The sequence below is a fragment of the Panthera tigris genome, chromosome A2 (assembly GCF_018350195.1).
Source record: "Panthera tigris isolate Pti1 chromosome A2, P.tigris_Pti1_mat1.1, whole genome shotgun sequence".
NCBI classification, from domain to species: Eukaryota; Metazoa; Chordata; class Mammalia; order Carnivora; family Felidae; genus Panthera; species Panthera tigris.
In genome coordinates, this window is record NC_056661.1 from 57,158,764 (window position 1) to 57,174,504 (window position 15,741).

The window sequence follows — 15,741 nt, forward strand, 5'->3', positions numbered from 1 at the left end:
TCTCTGCCTTATTTCTGACTGGTCTTTCTCCCTGACATGTCCTCCCCTTCATCCTTCAAAACCCCAGAGAGCCTAGAGAAAACCTTGAGTTCTCCTTTTCCTTAGCCCTTCAGGGCCTCCCCAGGCCCTAACCGATGTCCCTCAAGGACAAGGCCTGGGTGTGGTGCAGACACCCTTGCCTCTCCCTTGCTGTGCAGCCCTAAGGAAGTGGATTAGCTTCTCTGAATCCTGACTCCTCACCAGTAAAACGTGACCACACCTTGCAGGGTTGTTTTACGGATGAGGGGGCCAAGGGGTCTCAGTCCTTGGAGAGCCTACCTAGCAAGGAGATATCCTTCTGATGCTATTTCAGCCCACTGCTCTTCAGACAGAGTTCCCTTCTCTACTAGAAGTGTCTCTACTCCTACTCAGTGCCCTTCTCTACTCCTAGAAGTGGGCAAGCCGCCTGACCTTCCTGTTCTTCCTTCCCACACGTCCCCTAAGGCTGTCAGGGTCCCTTAGGAGTGCCAGTGGGATACACCTGGCTACTTAGTAGGTGTTTTCAGTATTTCCCCCCCAGCCTGCCCCCAACCAGTCGGGGTCCCCACAGATCATCCCTCCTGTACACCTGGGGAAACGGAGGGCCAGGCAGGGATGGGGGTCTCATTTCCTGGGGATGGGGGAGAACAGGATGGCTCCCTCTGGTATGCAGGCTAGCGGTGGGGGGTTTCCTTCTTGAAGAGGGGACTTGGCGGACCCTTTGCAGCTGTTTCCTTCCGCCGTCCCATCTGTCCCTCCCCAGCCCGCACTGCGGGGCTCCCTCGGGGACCCTGGGAAAACATTGTCCCTCTCCTTCTCCCCACCCCTCCCACCCGGGTTTGGCTGTACTGATTTGGGGTGGGGCTGTGATCCAGGTCTCCCAGGCTTTGAGGGGCTGCTGGGATGGGCCCCTCCCTTTCCTTAGAATTCAGGAACGGAGGGGACGTTTTTACACAAGCGCACAACACACTGCACAACTGCCGATACCGTCCGGACAGCATCGGAGCGTCTCCTCTGCACCTCACACTGCCCTGTGCTGTCCCTTCGCCTGCTGTAGCGCCAGCCTCCTCCCTGGCCCTTGCCCCCGGCTGGTGCCCTGCAACTTGTCTCTTCCGCCAAAGGGATCTTTCTTAACCTTTTTATTTCAATGATGAAATATTTCAAACACCCACAAAGATAGCTAATACTAGAATAAATACCATGGTACCCCCCGGTATTGGTTTTCTTTTTAAAAAATTTTTTTTAATGTTTATTTATTTTTGAGAGAGAGAGAGAGAACACGAGCAGGAGAGGGGCATGGAGAGAGGGAGACACAGAATCCAAAGTAGGCTTTGGGCTCTGAGCTGTCAACATAGAGCCAGATATGGGGCTCGAACCCACGAACTGTGAGATCGTGACCTGAGCTGAAGTCAGATGCTCAACCGACTGAGCCACCTGGGTGGCCCTAGTTTTCTAAGCTGCACAGCAAATCCCAGACTCGGCAGCTTAAAACCACGCACACAGTGCAGAAGCCCAGGCGTGGCTTAGTGGGGTCCCACAAGGCTGCCCTCAAGGCATTGAACAGGACTGGGGTCTCGGCAGAGGCTTAACTAGGGAAGGGTCTGCTCTGCTACCAACCTCGCTCAGGTTCTGGCACAACTGAGGACCCTGTGGCCGTAGGATTCACAACAGCTTGCTCCTTCAAAGCCAGCAACACACACTCTGCAGGAGAGTGGCCAACACCAGGGAGTTTTATATAATGTCCCGCAATCCCGGGAATGGCATCCTATCACCTTTGCCGTATTCTATTGGTGATATACATGTCCCAGGTCCTGCTTACCTTCCAGGCTGCAGACACCAGGAGGCAGGAGAACCGAGGCAGCTTGCAGTCCCTCTGATGCCCTCTCATCTCATGTTAAGAAAGAAAACATCACAGGGGCGCCTGGGTGGCTCAGTCAGTTAAGCGACAGACTTCCTGTCAGGTCGTGATCTCGCGGTTTGTGGGTTCGAGCCTCGCGTCGAGCTCTGTGATGACAGCTCGATGCCTGGAGCCTGCTTCGGATTCTGTGTCTTCCTCTCTCTCTCTCTGCTCCTCTCCTGCTTGTGCTCTGTCTCATTTGGTTTATTTAACCCCCCCCCCCCAAAAAATAGAGAAAACATTACAGGTGTATTGAACCCTCTGAACCTTCTTACCTGCCTTCCTTCCCTGAAGTAGCTAGGGCTTGATGACTCCCATGTAGGTTACATTTTTTTGCTACATGTGTATGAATCCTTATGCCATAGCTCACGTTATTCTGCACGTTTTTACATTTTGCACAAATGGTATCTTAACAGTAGGTTTTTTTTTCTATGACTTACTTTTTTTGGTTTACTATCACGTTTATGATATTCTTTCACACGAATATATGAAGTTCTGTTCCATTCATGTTTCGCTGCGGTATATACTATGTCATCGTATAAATATAACACAATGTATTTGCCAATCCTCCTGTTTTCTATTATTTAATTTTTTAATGTTTATTATTTTTCAGAGAGAGGGAGAGAGAGAGAGAGAGAGAGAGAGAGAGAGAGAGAGAACAAGCAGGGGAGGGGCAGAGAGAGAGGGAGACACAGATCTGAAGCAGGATCCAGACTCCGAGCTGTCAGCACAGAGCCTGATGTGGGGCTCAAACTCACAGACTGTGAGATCATGACCTGAGCTGAAGTCGGATGCTCAACCGACTAAGCCACCCAGGCACCCCCCTTCTGTGTTGTATTATAAAGAGAGCATATGCTTGCTGTTCTCATCCCTCCTCCATGCATGAGGGTTTCTCTGGGCACAGAAGCCTAGAAGTGGAATTGCTGAGTCAAAGGATTTAGTACTCTCACATCTCCAAGATAAGGCCAAAGAATTTTCCAGACTCGTTGTTCCCATTGACACTCCCACCAGCAGGGCAGGGAATCCCCGTTGCTCTATCCACATCCTTGCCAGCACTTGGTAATGTCTGCCTTTTACATGGTTACCAGTTTGTTGGGCGTGAAATGGAACATCATTGTTGTAGAGAGATTATTCTAGAACATGCCATTGATCACATTCTCCTTGTGCTTCAAATCCACCCGAGGGCTCCCCAGCTCGGGACCTGATCCAAGCTCTTGAGTTTGGCATCTGAGACTTGCATGACCTTTGCACCCCCATAGGCCCTTCCCCCTCATTGTCTCCTCAGTCCCAGGCACAATAGACCACAGACGAGGCTCTCCCACCACGCGAGGCTTTGTGCTCGCTGCTCCCTCTGCGTGAAACCACCCCCCTGTATCAAGGCCCCTGCTTTATTAAGAAATAAATAACCAAACAGACCGCCTGTATGTTTTGAACGTTCACATTAAAGAAATGAATGCCTTAGGCACAGTAAAAACACAAATGCAATATAACCGTACTTTTCAAATGGTGGCTTCAGGGTTCAGACCAGAGTTCTCCACCTCGATAGCACTGATGCTGGGGACTGGATCATTATTTGTGGTGGAAGGTTGTCCTGTACCTCGTAGGATGTTTGGTGGCATCCCTGACCCTGCCCCACGAGATGCGAATAGCAACCCTACCCCCTTGTCATGACAATTAAAAATGTCTCCTGTCATTGTCCCCTGGGGAGGGAGGGCTGACCCTGTTGAGAGCACTGATTTAGGAAGAGGTTCATTTATAATGCACTCCGTAGTCTGAAAGTGCTTACAGCCCTATGATGAACATTTTCTTCCCACCTGGAAATACTGTTTTTTTCCACGACCGAGCAATTTATACCCTTGGGAAAGGACATCCAGAGTCTAAATCCGAGGACCTTCACATGTGTGAGGCTAATGTCACCTCTCTCAATAGACCCTGCTGGAACTGCCCTGTTTAAGCCCTGCCCAGATGTCACCCCAGGTGTCTCCAATGCTTGTTGCAGCTGCCTTCACGTGTTTGTGGGTCTCTGCTCCTTTCCCACAGCCTGGGATTGGGAGGGCCCTCTGTGGGTGTGGGTGACACAGCTGAATTCTGCTCTGTTTCCAGCTTGCACCTGCACCAGTGCAGAAAGATGTGTGGATCTGAATTGCGAATTGCATGGAAGTCACCTAGGCCCTTCTCCAGTTGACCCAGTGAAACCCAGATGTGTGCTGGGACACTGGTGAGCAGGCCTGGAGAGGGGATATGGGAAGGTCAGGGTGAGGAAGAAGGAAACAGTTCTGGCCAGAGAGGTGGGCCAGACCTCCCCAGTGTGGGTGGGCAGGGGCATCTTTGGAGGCACCGTACCCTCAATGCACAGCAGGGCTGCAGGCCTTGTAGGGAGGCACCTGTGTGCCTGTGTGTACACGTGGACACTTGTGTTCGTGTGTATAGGCACACACATATTGCGTGGGGGCATGGATGCCTGACATGCATGTGGAGGTGGGTGGGGCCCTATCTGCCTACCCTGTCTGAAAGAGAAGGCTTGTCATCCTCCTTCTTCTTTGTTTTTCCTCATGGCAGCTATCACTACCTGACATTATATTATGTTTATTTATTATTAGTTTCTTGTGTCTCTCCCGCTAGCTGTCAACTCCATGAGGGCAACGCCCTGGCTAGTGTGTTCACTGGCATATATACCTGCAGCACCCAGAGGAGTGCCTGGCTTATAGTACATGTATGCATAGGTGCTCAAGAAACATATGGGATAAGTGGTTGGATGGATAGATGAAGGGCTGGCTGGCTGGATGAGTAAGTGGATGGATGGATGGATGGGTAGATGGATGGACAAGGAAGTGGATGGATGGATGGATGGATGGATGGGTGGATAGGTGGATGGATGTATGGATGGATGGATGAGTGGATGGATGGATAGGTGGATGGATGGCTGGATGGATGGGTGGATGGATGGATGGGTGGATGGGTGGATGGATGGATGGATGGATGGATAGGTGGATGGATGGATGGATGGATAGGTGGGTGGATGGACAGGTGGATGGATGGATGGATGGATGGATGGATGGGTGGATGGATGGTAGGTGGATGGATGGATGGATGGATAGGTGGGTGGATGGATAGGTGGATGGATGGATGGATGGATGGATGGATGGATAGGTGGATGGATGGATGGATGGATAGGTGGGTGGATGGATCGGTGGATGGTTGGATGGATGGATGGATGGATGGTAGGTGGATGGATGGATGGATGGATGGGTGGATGGATGGGTGGGTGGATGGATGGATAGATAGGTGGGTGGATGGATGGATGAATGGATGGGTGGATGGATGGATGGATGGATGAATGGATGGATGGATGGATGGATAGGTGGATGGATAGGTGGATGGATGGATGGATGGATGGATGGATGGATGGGTGGATGGATGGATGGATGGATGGGTGGATGGATGGATGGATGGATGGGTAGGTGGGTAGATGGATAGGTGGATGGATGGATGGATAGATGGATAGATGGGTAAGTGGGTGATAGGTGGGTGGATGATTGTTGGTATGAATGTGTGCATATGCATGTAAGTCTTGACTCTGGAAGATACTTCAGGCTTCTTTGTTCTATACTCTTTCCAGAAAGACCCAGGATGCCCCACATTCCAGAAGCTACAGAGGTCCATGGTGTGTATGTAGGCAGTGGGGGTTGAATCATCCTGGAGGCTTAGGATGAGCTGTTGGAAGTGGGATCAGAGCTCTGCCTAGGGTTGCCCCATGCAGGTATGGTCTGAAGACTAGGGCACTATGGGTGGGGAGAGGAGAGTGGCTGCCCTAACAGGCTGGTGCACTTTGGAACACGGCGGGGGCGGTCCCCACAAATGATGCCTTTGCTCAGGCAGTAACCCTCCACTGGAGGCTAGAACTGAGCTTCCAGAGACCATGTGGACCACTACCAGGAAGGGTGTTACCCGGGTAGGGGTTGAGGGGAAAGGATCCTGGGGACCCAGTGGGCACCCATTACCACGGGCCAGGAAGGTTGAACAGGACACTTTCCTGGACGTCTTGGGGGAGGGAAAGCAGGTCTGAGCCACGTCTGTGTCAGGACCTAAGCTGAGATTGTCCTGTTACCTCTGGAGAAGAAGAGAGGCCCGCCCTGCCTGGCACTGGGCATTCACTGTCTCTTCTACCTGTCTAGTAACCCACCACCTGACCAACTCTCCATCAGCGCACCAATTTATATGCTCATCGACCCTTCTACCCATCCTCCCACAGACCTGTCCATCTACTACCCCTTCCCTTCATTCATCTGTCTGTCTGTTTTTCCATCCATCCGTCTATCCACCCGTTAGGCTAGCAATCCCACATACACAGCCTTTTCTCTGTTCTAAGCTGTCCTCACAGCAATCCTATGAGGAAATGCTATTATTATTCCCACTTTACAGATGAGATGTAGAAAGTGAGAGACAGAGAGGTTAAGTGACTTCCCCAAGAACACACAGCTGGTAAATGGCAGAGCTGTCTGACCTGACAGGCTGAGCTCTGAACCTCCCAGTTTTCTGTTCAGCCATCTAGCCACCCTTATAGCTGTCCATCATTCAGTCCCTTCACTCACCTGTCACTGTCCATCCAGTGGCCCATCCATCGCTGTCACCCATCCATCCTGAAGGTAATGCAGTTAGAGAACCAGGGGCCCTGAGGGGAGAGAAGGCCCGGACTGCCCATCTGGCTGGGCTGGGGTGGACTGCGGGGGTGGGGTGGGCTGCCCCGGGCTGGGCAGGGCTGCATGAGGCTGGAGGGAATTAGCCGAGTGACTGCCAGGATCATCTAATTAGGAACGCTAGTGATAAGAAGATAGGATCGAGGGTGATTAGAATCCTTTTAAAAAGCCACTCCATTAATTACAGAGACAGAGAGGGGCCTCTGGCTGCTCAGAATACCAATTGGCTGCCTAATCGGCCTCCATCAGCTCGCCCTGGGGAGGGTTCCTGGGACCGCTGTGTGACCTTGGGTGTGCCCTGCCCTCTCTGGGCCTCCCCGTGCATGCACTGGATCAGGCTCTTCCTGAGATCACCTGGTCACCCAAGGTCCTCTTTTTCTTCCCAGGCCATGGCTTTCGGGGGGCAGGCAGGCCCCCTGAGGCCCTGAGGGTGGGCCTCAGACTGGGGACACAGAGGCTGCAAGCCAGGGAGGTTAGCCTGGCTCCCCAGGGAGGAGGCAGTCCTGACGGGGAGGAGTTTTCCCACGGCACCGGTGAATGAGGACAGCAAGGGTCAGAGAGGGAAAGTGAGCAAACAGCCAGTGGTGGTCAAGGGTGTGGGGGCTGAACTCAGGTCATGCCTGCACATCCCTGTGTCCTCACGCAGGCCCTGGGGAGGGACTCAGACGCCTCTGCTCTTAACACTTTTGGTCTTAGGATTTCAGAGGACACGACTCAGAACGATTTTCGGCAGGGAATATCACCTCTGCCAAGTTCCACACCTTCGTCTGTAGGAAGCTCGCCCCACCTCGTCCTTGGTAAGCTGGAGAGGGCCCCCCATCTTCTGAGATCCTTGGGCAGTGAGCAGCTGAGATCTGCCTCTGTGTTGTATGCCCATCCTATAAGCCCTGGGACAGCCCTGAACCCTGGGGGTCTCCAGCCCTGTCTCCATCCTCGCTGCCTCCTACAGACGGACCACCCCAGGGTGGGGCCTCAGGCTGAGCACAGGGCCTGGGGTCAGAGAAGTGCAGAGATCTTTGCTGGGGGAGCTCCAGGACCACAGGAAAGTTCCTCTTTGCAAAGACATTACAGGTCAAGTCTCAGGCAAGGCAGGCAGAGGGGACCCTGGGTCGAGGGGAAGCATCTCATCATCCTGGGTCCCTTGTCTCTTAATTGGATGTAAGCAGCCACACAGCGTCCTGATTGCGTGGCCATGGGACCCTCAGGTGTCTCTTGTAGCTCCCCGACGGTTGTTGCATGACCCCATTAGCATCACCGTAAACGTATGACCATCCCTATGTCCACCATCAACCTCCCTCTTCCCCACCATCGCCATTATGACCATCCCCGCCTCCTCCAGTATCGCCAGCGATCGCACCAGGTCACTATCATCACATCGTCACCACCACCACATCCCGCCTCTGACGCCACCGCCACTGTCACCACCGGCCTCCACCTCGACAGTATTCACGTTCCTTGACCCACGTCACCGCCATTAGTGTCACCAACACCATCTTCGTCTCAGCCAGTGTCACCCTCGCCACGACACCATTGCTACCGTCACTGCCACTACCCTTACTGTTGTCACCACCACCCGTGTCACCACCGTGTCCCCTGGCCCAGTGTCCCCACTGCCCACCTCCCTCCTCATGCCCACCGTCATTGTCGCGTCTGTCACCCCCACCGCCCACACCACCTTCCCCTGAGCCACTGTCACCATGACCACGTGCACACAGCTGCTGACCGTGACAGGTATGAAGACACAAAGTGTGAGTTTTCACGACCAGGGGACGACCTGGGCGCGTAAAGATCAGGGAAACGAGGCATCACTGATGGTCTTGGTCTGCTGCCCCAAAGTGGCAAGATCTTAAGAGTTTGCCTGGAAGCTGCTGGAATCTCACGATCTTCTTGGAAGCCCCCCCCCCCCCGCCGCCCCGCCCCTGAGCATCTCAGTCTGCATCTCTGAAGGGGGGCGGTTCTCAGAGGGTTGCCCAGAACTTCCTGCAGACCTCCAGTTGCCGTCGGCCCACAACGGCCTCTCTCTCCTCTGCTTTCCGTAGCTCATGCATTGGCAGACTCCACCCCGGAACCACATGGGGAAGGGGATTCTGGAAAATCTTCCCGAATTCTCTAGGACGCCGAGGGGACCATGGAGGAGGGGGGCGGCAACGCTGAGTTAGCAACAGAAACTCCAGGACATCGCACCTGCTGCTTCATCACCATCAGCATCAACACCGTAGCTAGAGCACATCGTGACTGTTGTCAGCAAGCCCTCCATTGCTGTCACAGGTCCTGTCGTGTTGAGCAGCGCTTCGGTCACCAGAGCATTGCCATCGCCGGCAGCACCAGGGCCACCCCCCACCCTCCGCATGCTGCAAGATCACCCACTCCCTAAGAGGATTGTGCCTCCCCACCTGTAGCCTGAGACGTGCGGACACTTCCTGAAGGAGTGCCATTCCCCACCTCGCTGATGCTGGCCTTGGCCTCATGGCATGAGCAAGGGCGACTTACATCCCATCCCGGGAGAAGTTTCCAGAGGCACTCCGCCTTTCGCCCGGCTCTTTCTCCCACCCTCTCTGCCACGAGAACACCACGTTCCAGACCGGAGCCCTTCCTCATCCGGAATCCCAGATGAGAAGACGTGCGAGTTGGAACCCCAGCAGCTGACAGAAGTGGGCAAGGCCTAAATGGCTGTCGTAAGGCTCTGGGATGTGGGGGTTGTTACCAAAGCAAAGCTGTACAGCACGCAACTTCCTCTACTCCATTGCCTTTGTCACCATCACCGTCACCAACGTCACCACCTCCAGGACCATGGCTGCCATGACCACCCTCCCCGATAGGAGCCTTTCCATCACCTCCCCGTCACACCTCCACTGTCGCTATCAAAGGTGCCCAATGACCGTCCATCCCGTCCATTGTTACACGTCCAGGGTCAGTGTCACCACCACCAGCACCTTGTCTGTCATTATCAACTCCACTATCACTGCCATACTTACTCTCACCCTCACCACTGCCTCCATGTCAGAAATGCTACCCTAATCACCTCCACCATGTTAACAATGCCTTACTGGCCACCACACACCCCCTTCGCCGTCACTGTCCCCACAGTCGTCACTGAGAATTGGGCAGGCAGGCAGCTTTCCCCAGGTCCAATGGGCAGGCCCGTCGAGAACAGGCTGTGACTACAGTGACAGAAACAGTTACAAAAATAAAGAAGCGTTTTCATCTGTAGCTACACTCAGTGGACTTATTCTCGGTTGTCTATTTCCTCTACTGAGTGATATGTGTTAGGTGTCAGCCCATGTGGCAGATGGACACGGGGCACAGAGGACAAGTCCTGCTCCTGGGGAGGTGTATGGGGGTGACAGCATCTCTCACTCTAGGTCAGGCTTGCAAAGTGTCTCCAGATTCTGAGTTCCACCTCCTGGCATTTGGGATTGGCCAGAACCTGCTGTTCCCTGTTAGGTTCTGGGAATGTAGCACTGACAGAGAGGGAAGGAAGAGAGAAAGAGAGAGAGAGTACAGACAGGGGTATGGGGTAGGGACTAGAGAAAGGAAGATGGGCAGGGAAGGAAGGAAGGAGAGAAGGCAGAGGAATGCCTTCTTAAAACATTTTTTTATTACATTTATTTATTTTTGAGATACAGAGTGCAAGCGGGAGAGGGGCAGAGAGAGAGAGAGAGACAGAATCCGAAGCAGGCTCCAGGTTCTGAGATGTCAGCACAGAGCCCGACTCAGGGCTCGAAACCAGGAAGCGTGAGATCATGACCAGAGCTGAAGTCAGACACTTAACCAACTGAGCCACCCAGGCGCCCCAGGAATGCCTTCTTAGGTAGGACTTAGTGATCCCAACAGCTCTCTCCTCGCGGATGCGCTTACTAGGCAGTTTAGCCTGTGTTCCACCCCAACTGGAGGGGGTGAGGGGAAGGGAGTAAGAGACGTCAATCAGTAAATCAGTATAGTTCCTTGCTATTTCTAAGTACGATCATGGGATCATAGAATTAAGGATCTACATGGGAGCAAGAATTAAGGAAATGTAAATGCCTAGGAACCTGTGGTTACCTCACTCACCTTGCTAGCTTACTAAGTCACAAACTGGGTGACTTAACAGAGGGGCGCCTGGGTGGCTCAGTCGGTTAAGCGTTCGACTCTCGGTTTCAGCGCAGGTCATGATCTCACGGTCCGTGAGTTCGAGCCACGTGTCGGGCTCTGTGTTGACAGTGTGGAGTCTGCTTGGGATTCTGTGTCTCTCTCGCTCCCTATGCCTCCCCCACTCACGCTGTCTCTTTCTCACAAATAAACTTGAAAAAAAAAAAAAGAACAAAAGCCTCAAACGGCAGAAACGTAACCTCTCACAGTCCTGGAGGCCGGAAGTCCACGAGCAAGGTGTCACAGGGCCGCACACCCTCCCTCTGGCCTCTGGCGACTTCAGGCTCTCCCTGTGCCACGCTGCTACCCCTCTGTTCTGTATGTCCCTGTAAGGACACTTGATAATCCAGGATGCTCTCATCTCGACACCCCTAATTTAATTACATCTGCAAAGATCTCTCCTCCAAATAAGATCACATTCACAGTTTCCAGCGATTAGGACAGGGACATAGCTTTTGGGGAGGCCACGATCTAACCCACTACCCCCATTATCAATCCCGATTTCTCTTTCTTCCAGAGTTGCGCGGAATGCTTCTTTCCATTTGCTGTCCTCAGACAGCCCTGGGTTTGCCTCTGTCTCTCTCTCACTGACCTGCTGTGTGACCCTGAATACATCCTGCATGTCTCTGAGCCTCAGTCATTAAACAAACATTTACTGATCACCAGGCACGGAACACCCCTGCCTTTGTGGGGCTGACCTCTGAGGATCTGACCCTATTAAGGGGTACAAGAAGAATGAATTCCTGCGCCTGCCTCCCTGCCTGATTCCCCACTTCGGGCCCCCTCACTCTATCCCAACAACCCAGCTAAGTGGGCCTGTGGCAGGAAGGCCTCCCTCCCCCTCCCTGACCAAGGCTCACCTAGGCCCGATCCTGCGACAGATTCTGCCTCTGCTCCTTGGCTCCCAGGAGCTCAGCCAACAGACCCAGCGTGACCAAACTCCAAATTCCAGGCCCACCAAGGTGCCCACCTCTTTGGCAGGGGCAGGCCAGGTCCAGAGCTGGGGGATTTGCCCCGCCCCGGAGGGGGGGGGGCTGATGTCACAAAGGGCCCAGCCTCTGCTCCGCAGGGGGGCCTGCCCCTGGCCTGGCCCCACTGTGGCAGTGCTCCCTCCCCCTCCCCCTGTCAGTGGAGGCGCCCACCTGTCCCTGAGAACTGGTACTATGAAAGGGTAGACTCACTGGGCAGAGCCGTGCCCGGAGCCAGTAGATTCCAGCAAGGCCCCGCCCCCCCCCCCCCCCCCCCCCCCCCCGCTGAGGGAGCCACACCAGCTGCTGCCTCCTCTGAGCCCATCCCTGCCACCCAGGCCACCGGTGCCCACCTCACCTTCTCCCCCACCTTCGCCTCCCCCTTCTCCCCACCCCCGCCTCGGCATGGCCAACTATTACGAAGTGCTGGGGGTGCAGGCGAGCGCCTCCCCAGAGGACATCAAGAAGGCCTACCGCAAGCTGGCCTTGCGCTGGCACCCGGACAAGAACCCCGACAACAAGGAGGAGGCTGAGAAGAAGTTCAAGCAGGTGTCCGAGGCCTACGAGGTGCTGTCCGACTCCAAGAAGCGCTCCGTGTACGACCGAGCGGGCTGCAACAGCTGGCGGGCCGGTGGCGGGGCCAGCACCCCCTACAGCAGCCCCTTCGACACCGGCTACACCTTCCGTAACCCCGAGGACATCTTCCGCGAGTTTTTCGGTGGCCTGGACCCCTTCTCGTTCGACTTCTGGGACACCCCTTTCAACAGCAACCGCGCTGGCCAGGGCCACGGCCTGAGGGGGGCCTTCTCGGCCGGCTTTGGCGAGTTCCCGGCCTTCATGGAAGCCTTCTCGTCCTTCGACGCCCTGAGCCGGGGTGGCGGTGCCAGCCACACCACCTTCTCGTCCACCTCCTTCGGGGGCTCCGGCAGCTCGGGGTTCAAGTCGGTGATGTCGTCCACCGAGCTGGTCAACGGACACAAGGTCACCACCAAGCGCATCGTGGAAAACGGGCAGGAGCGCGTGGAGGTGGAGGAGGACGGGCGGCTCAGGTCAGTGACCATCAATGGCAAGGAGCAGCTCAAGCAGGTGGACAAGTGACCCAGGCCACCTGGGCCCCTGGCCTGCCACCCGCCGCCGCGCCCCAGGGCGTGAGTGCGGCTGATGCTTAATAAAGGTGCCAAGTGAGTTCATGAGAACAGCTTGCCTGCATGTGGCGGGGGTGGGGGGGGGTGGGGGGGAGAGGGGGGCAGTTGCTGGGGAGCGTGGGGAACCTGCTTGGCAGGCCGGGCCCCAGCCGCAGAGGGGTGTGTGTGCTCTGGCCCGTGGGTGCCGCCTGCACATGTGGGCCGCGTTCGTGGTTTGTGACCCCTCTCGTGCCGTGACTGCCTATCCTTCTCGGCCCAGCCTTATGACTCTGAGCCTGCCGTTGGCTCTCTGATGGGGCCGCATCATCCTCCCAGGGCCTCCCAGCTCCACGTCTCAGCCCCCTGCCCCCCAGTGATTTTTCATTTGGCCATCGTGCCCAACCCAAGCTGCATCGCTTCACCTGCCTTGCTGTAAACCGTCAGTGGCTCCCACTGCTCTAAGCATAAAGACCTCAGGCCTCATCCTCACCATGAGGCCCTAGTGGCCTGGCCCCTGAACGCCTTCCTGGTCTCACGTCCCGGCAACCCTCACTCTCTAAGCTCCAGACATACTGACCTCCTCTCTATTTCTCCATGGAACCAAATGTCTTGCAACCTCAGGGCCTTTGCACACGCTGTTCTCCCTGGTAATTGCCCACTCATCTGTAGGCTTTTGCTCAACCACCACCTCTTCAAGGAGGCCTTCTGAGGACTGGGACCCTGTTATATAATTTCCAGTTGACCCCCAAAGTAACCCTATGTAGGAGGGACTTTTGCCTGAGGGTCACATGTGTGGACACTGTGCACACATCTCTGTCTGTATATGTCCAGCACAGAGAAGTGGAAGATGGTTTGAGTTCAGTCTGCTGCCCCAGTGGACCATAAACACAAAAACAGGAACTCTGATCCTGTTTTTGCTCACGTCCAGCACCTACCCCAGGGCACGAAGACAGTAGATACACAGTAAATATTTGTTGTATGAAGGTGTTTGCGTGGGCATGCTTGTGTGTGTTTGTCCATGACCCTGAGTGAGGTTGCTACAGCTGGACCACAGGGCTCTGTCCTCGGCATTGTGTCCTCAGTGTTGGCACTAGGGCATTGAAGGAGCCACAAAAGGCACGGGCCTCACATTCTCAGACACACTCCATTGGGAGTGAGCTTCCCATCACGGAAGGAGTGACAGTGCCGAATTCTGATTCCGTGTGGGCCTGCCAAGTGCTAGTCTTTTAAAAATATTTTTTAAGCATATTTTTATGCTGAAGCAATCTCCAGTTTCAGATGTGTCCTGCACTTTTAATTCAGCACAATTCAAGAGATATGTATTGGGCGGATTATTATATGCCAGGCACAGCGCCAGGTCCTGGGGATACAGCAATGGGCAAGACAGACTCCTGCACCGATGGGGCAGACGTTGTACTGGGGAGCCAGAGAACAAGCAGGTGTGTGGAACATTGTCCCCTGTCCCTGTCATAATGAATGTGAGGGAGGAAATACAGGCAGGTAGGCTCATGGAGAAGGATGGGGTCAAGGGCACGGGCAGGCGAGTTTTCAGTTGGGGAATGGAAGTGAGATCAGGGACCATGTAGTTATCTGGGGGAAAAGCATTCTCGACAGAGGGAAGAGTAAACGCAAACCCTGCCCTGTTGAGGAACAGCAAAGAGGCCAGTGAGGGCCATACCCACAGTTCCATTTGATGCCCACGCTCTCCCAGATCGTAGTCGTTGACCCACGTTACATAAGAGGAAACTGAGAGGAGAGTCACATAACTGGCAAGTGGCTGAGCCAGGATTTCATCCAAAGGATTTACCTTCAAAATAATAATGGTAACAATAACAATAATAATAATAATCGCGGCAACAAAGGAGGAGTGTGCCTGTGAGTGTGTCTGCCAGTGTGTGTGTATGCGTGTGTGCACGCATGCACGAATGCATCTATGAAAGATCGGCATGCTGGCAATTCCTTATTCCTTGGGGCTGGAGTGGAGCCAGAAATAGAGGCGATTCCAGGCTTCAGGGTTCAAGGCCGATTAGTGACAGGGTCTTTGGTTCCCAGGCTGCGAAGAGGGGGTGTGTGGGCGTGGCCAGGAAAGGCACTGTGAGTACCAATCATCCTGGGGCCTGATCAGGTTTTGCTCACCTATGCATCTCGACTCCTGGCCTGGCAAGTAGTAGGTGTCCAATAAATGATGTGAAATGAAAGGAGGTCGGAGCACACTGTTCCAGGGAACAGCAAGAATCAAGGGATGTGTTCAGAGGACAGCTTCCAGAACTCATGATGGGCGAGACTTCTGGGGAGGCCATAAACCTATAGGGGAGGGTGGGATCTGGCCAAAGACAGACCTGGGAGGAATTCATTCCCATTTCCCAATGCACACTTAAGCTGAGGAGCACCCATCATGGAAGTCAGGGTGTGGTGCTGGAAGCCTGCAGGTGGACCTGGGTACTTATCTCCAAGGGGAACCTGTTGAAGGTTTCTTCTAAGAAGTCAAGGGGCATCACCCCAGATCTCTAGGGGATACAAAGCCCCTTGGGTGCTGCAAGTGCCCTGGCTGAGAGGACACTGTAGGTGACCTGGCTGTTGGCCGCACCTCCAGGCTCTGCCTAGCCTCTAGCTTCTTGGGTCCTGCCTCCGGGAGCCTCTGGGACAGACCAGCAGCTGGAGGTCTCCTAACCATGTTACTGGAGGAGCAGGAGAGCCCCATGACGCACAGAAGGTTGAACCCCAGCTCCCAGCCCTGCAATGGGACTAACTTCATCAAAGCCCCCACTACAGCATTAACCACCTGACCTGTGCCCCTGCCGACCTGCTAATTTCACCAATTACTGGCCAACCGCGGCTGCATCAAGTGGGCCCGCTTAGCTCTGACAGCTGCTGGGCAAATCCAATTACGGCCGGCCGCCCAGGCGGTC

The 15,741-nt window shown here is 54.6% G+C and overlaps 1 protein-coding gene and 1 long non-coding RNA gene across 2 annotated transcripts; one reads left to right on the forward strand and one right to left on the reverse strand.

Annotated features, from left to right (window-relative positions):
- Nucleotides 1-2,716: 2,716 nt before the first annotated feature.
- Nucleotides 2,717-11,718, reverse strand: LOC122232593. The gene is made up of 3 exons (XR_006209939.1): nt 11,601-11,718; nt 6,508-6,587; nt 2,717-4,143 (listed from the first exon to the last, which is right to left on the reverse strand). It is a non-coding gene; the product is annotated as an uncharacterized LOC122232593 (long non-coding RNA).
- Nucleotides 11,719-11,814: 96 nt separating this feature from the next.
- On the forward strand, nt 11,815-12,904 carry DNAJB8 (DnaJ heat shock protein family (Hsp40) member B8). The gene has a single exon (XM_007097374.2). The coding sequence runs from the start codon at nt 12,114-12,116 to the stop codon at nt 12,804-12,806; it is 693 nt and encodes a 230-aa protein (XP_007097436.1). The 5' UTR covers nt 11,815-12,113; the 3' UTR covers nt 12,807-12,904.
- Nucleotides 12,905-15,741: the final 2,837 nt, after the last annotated feature.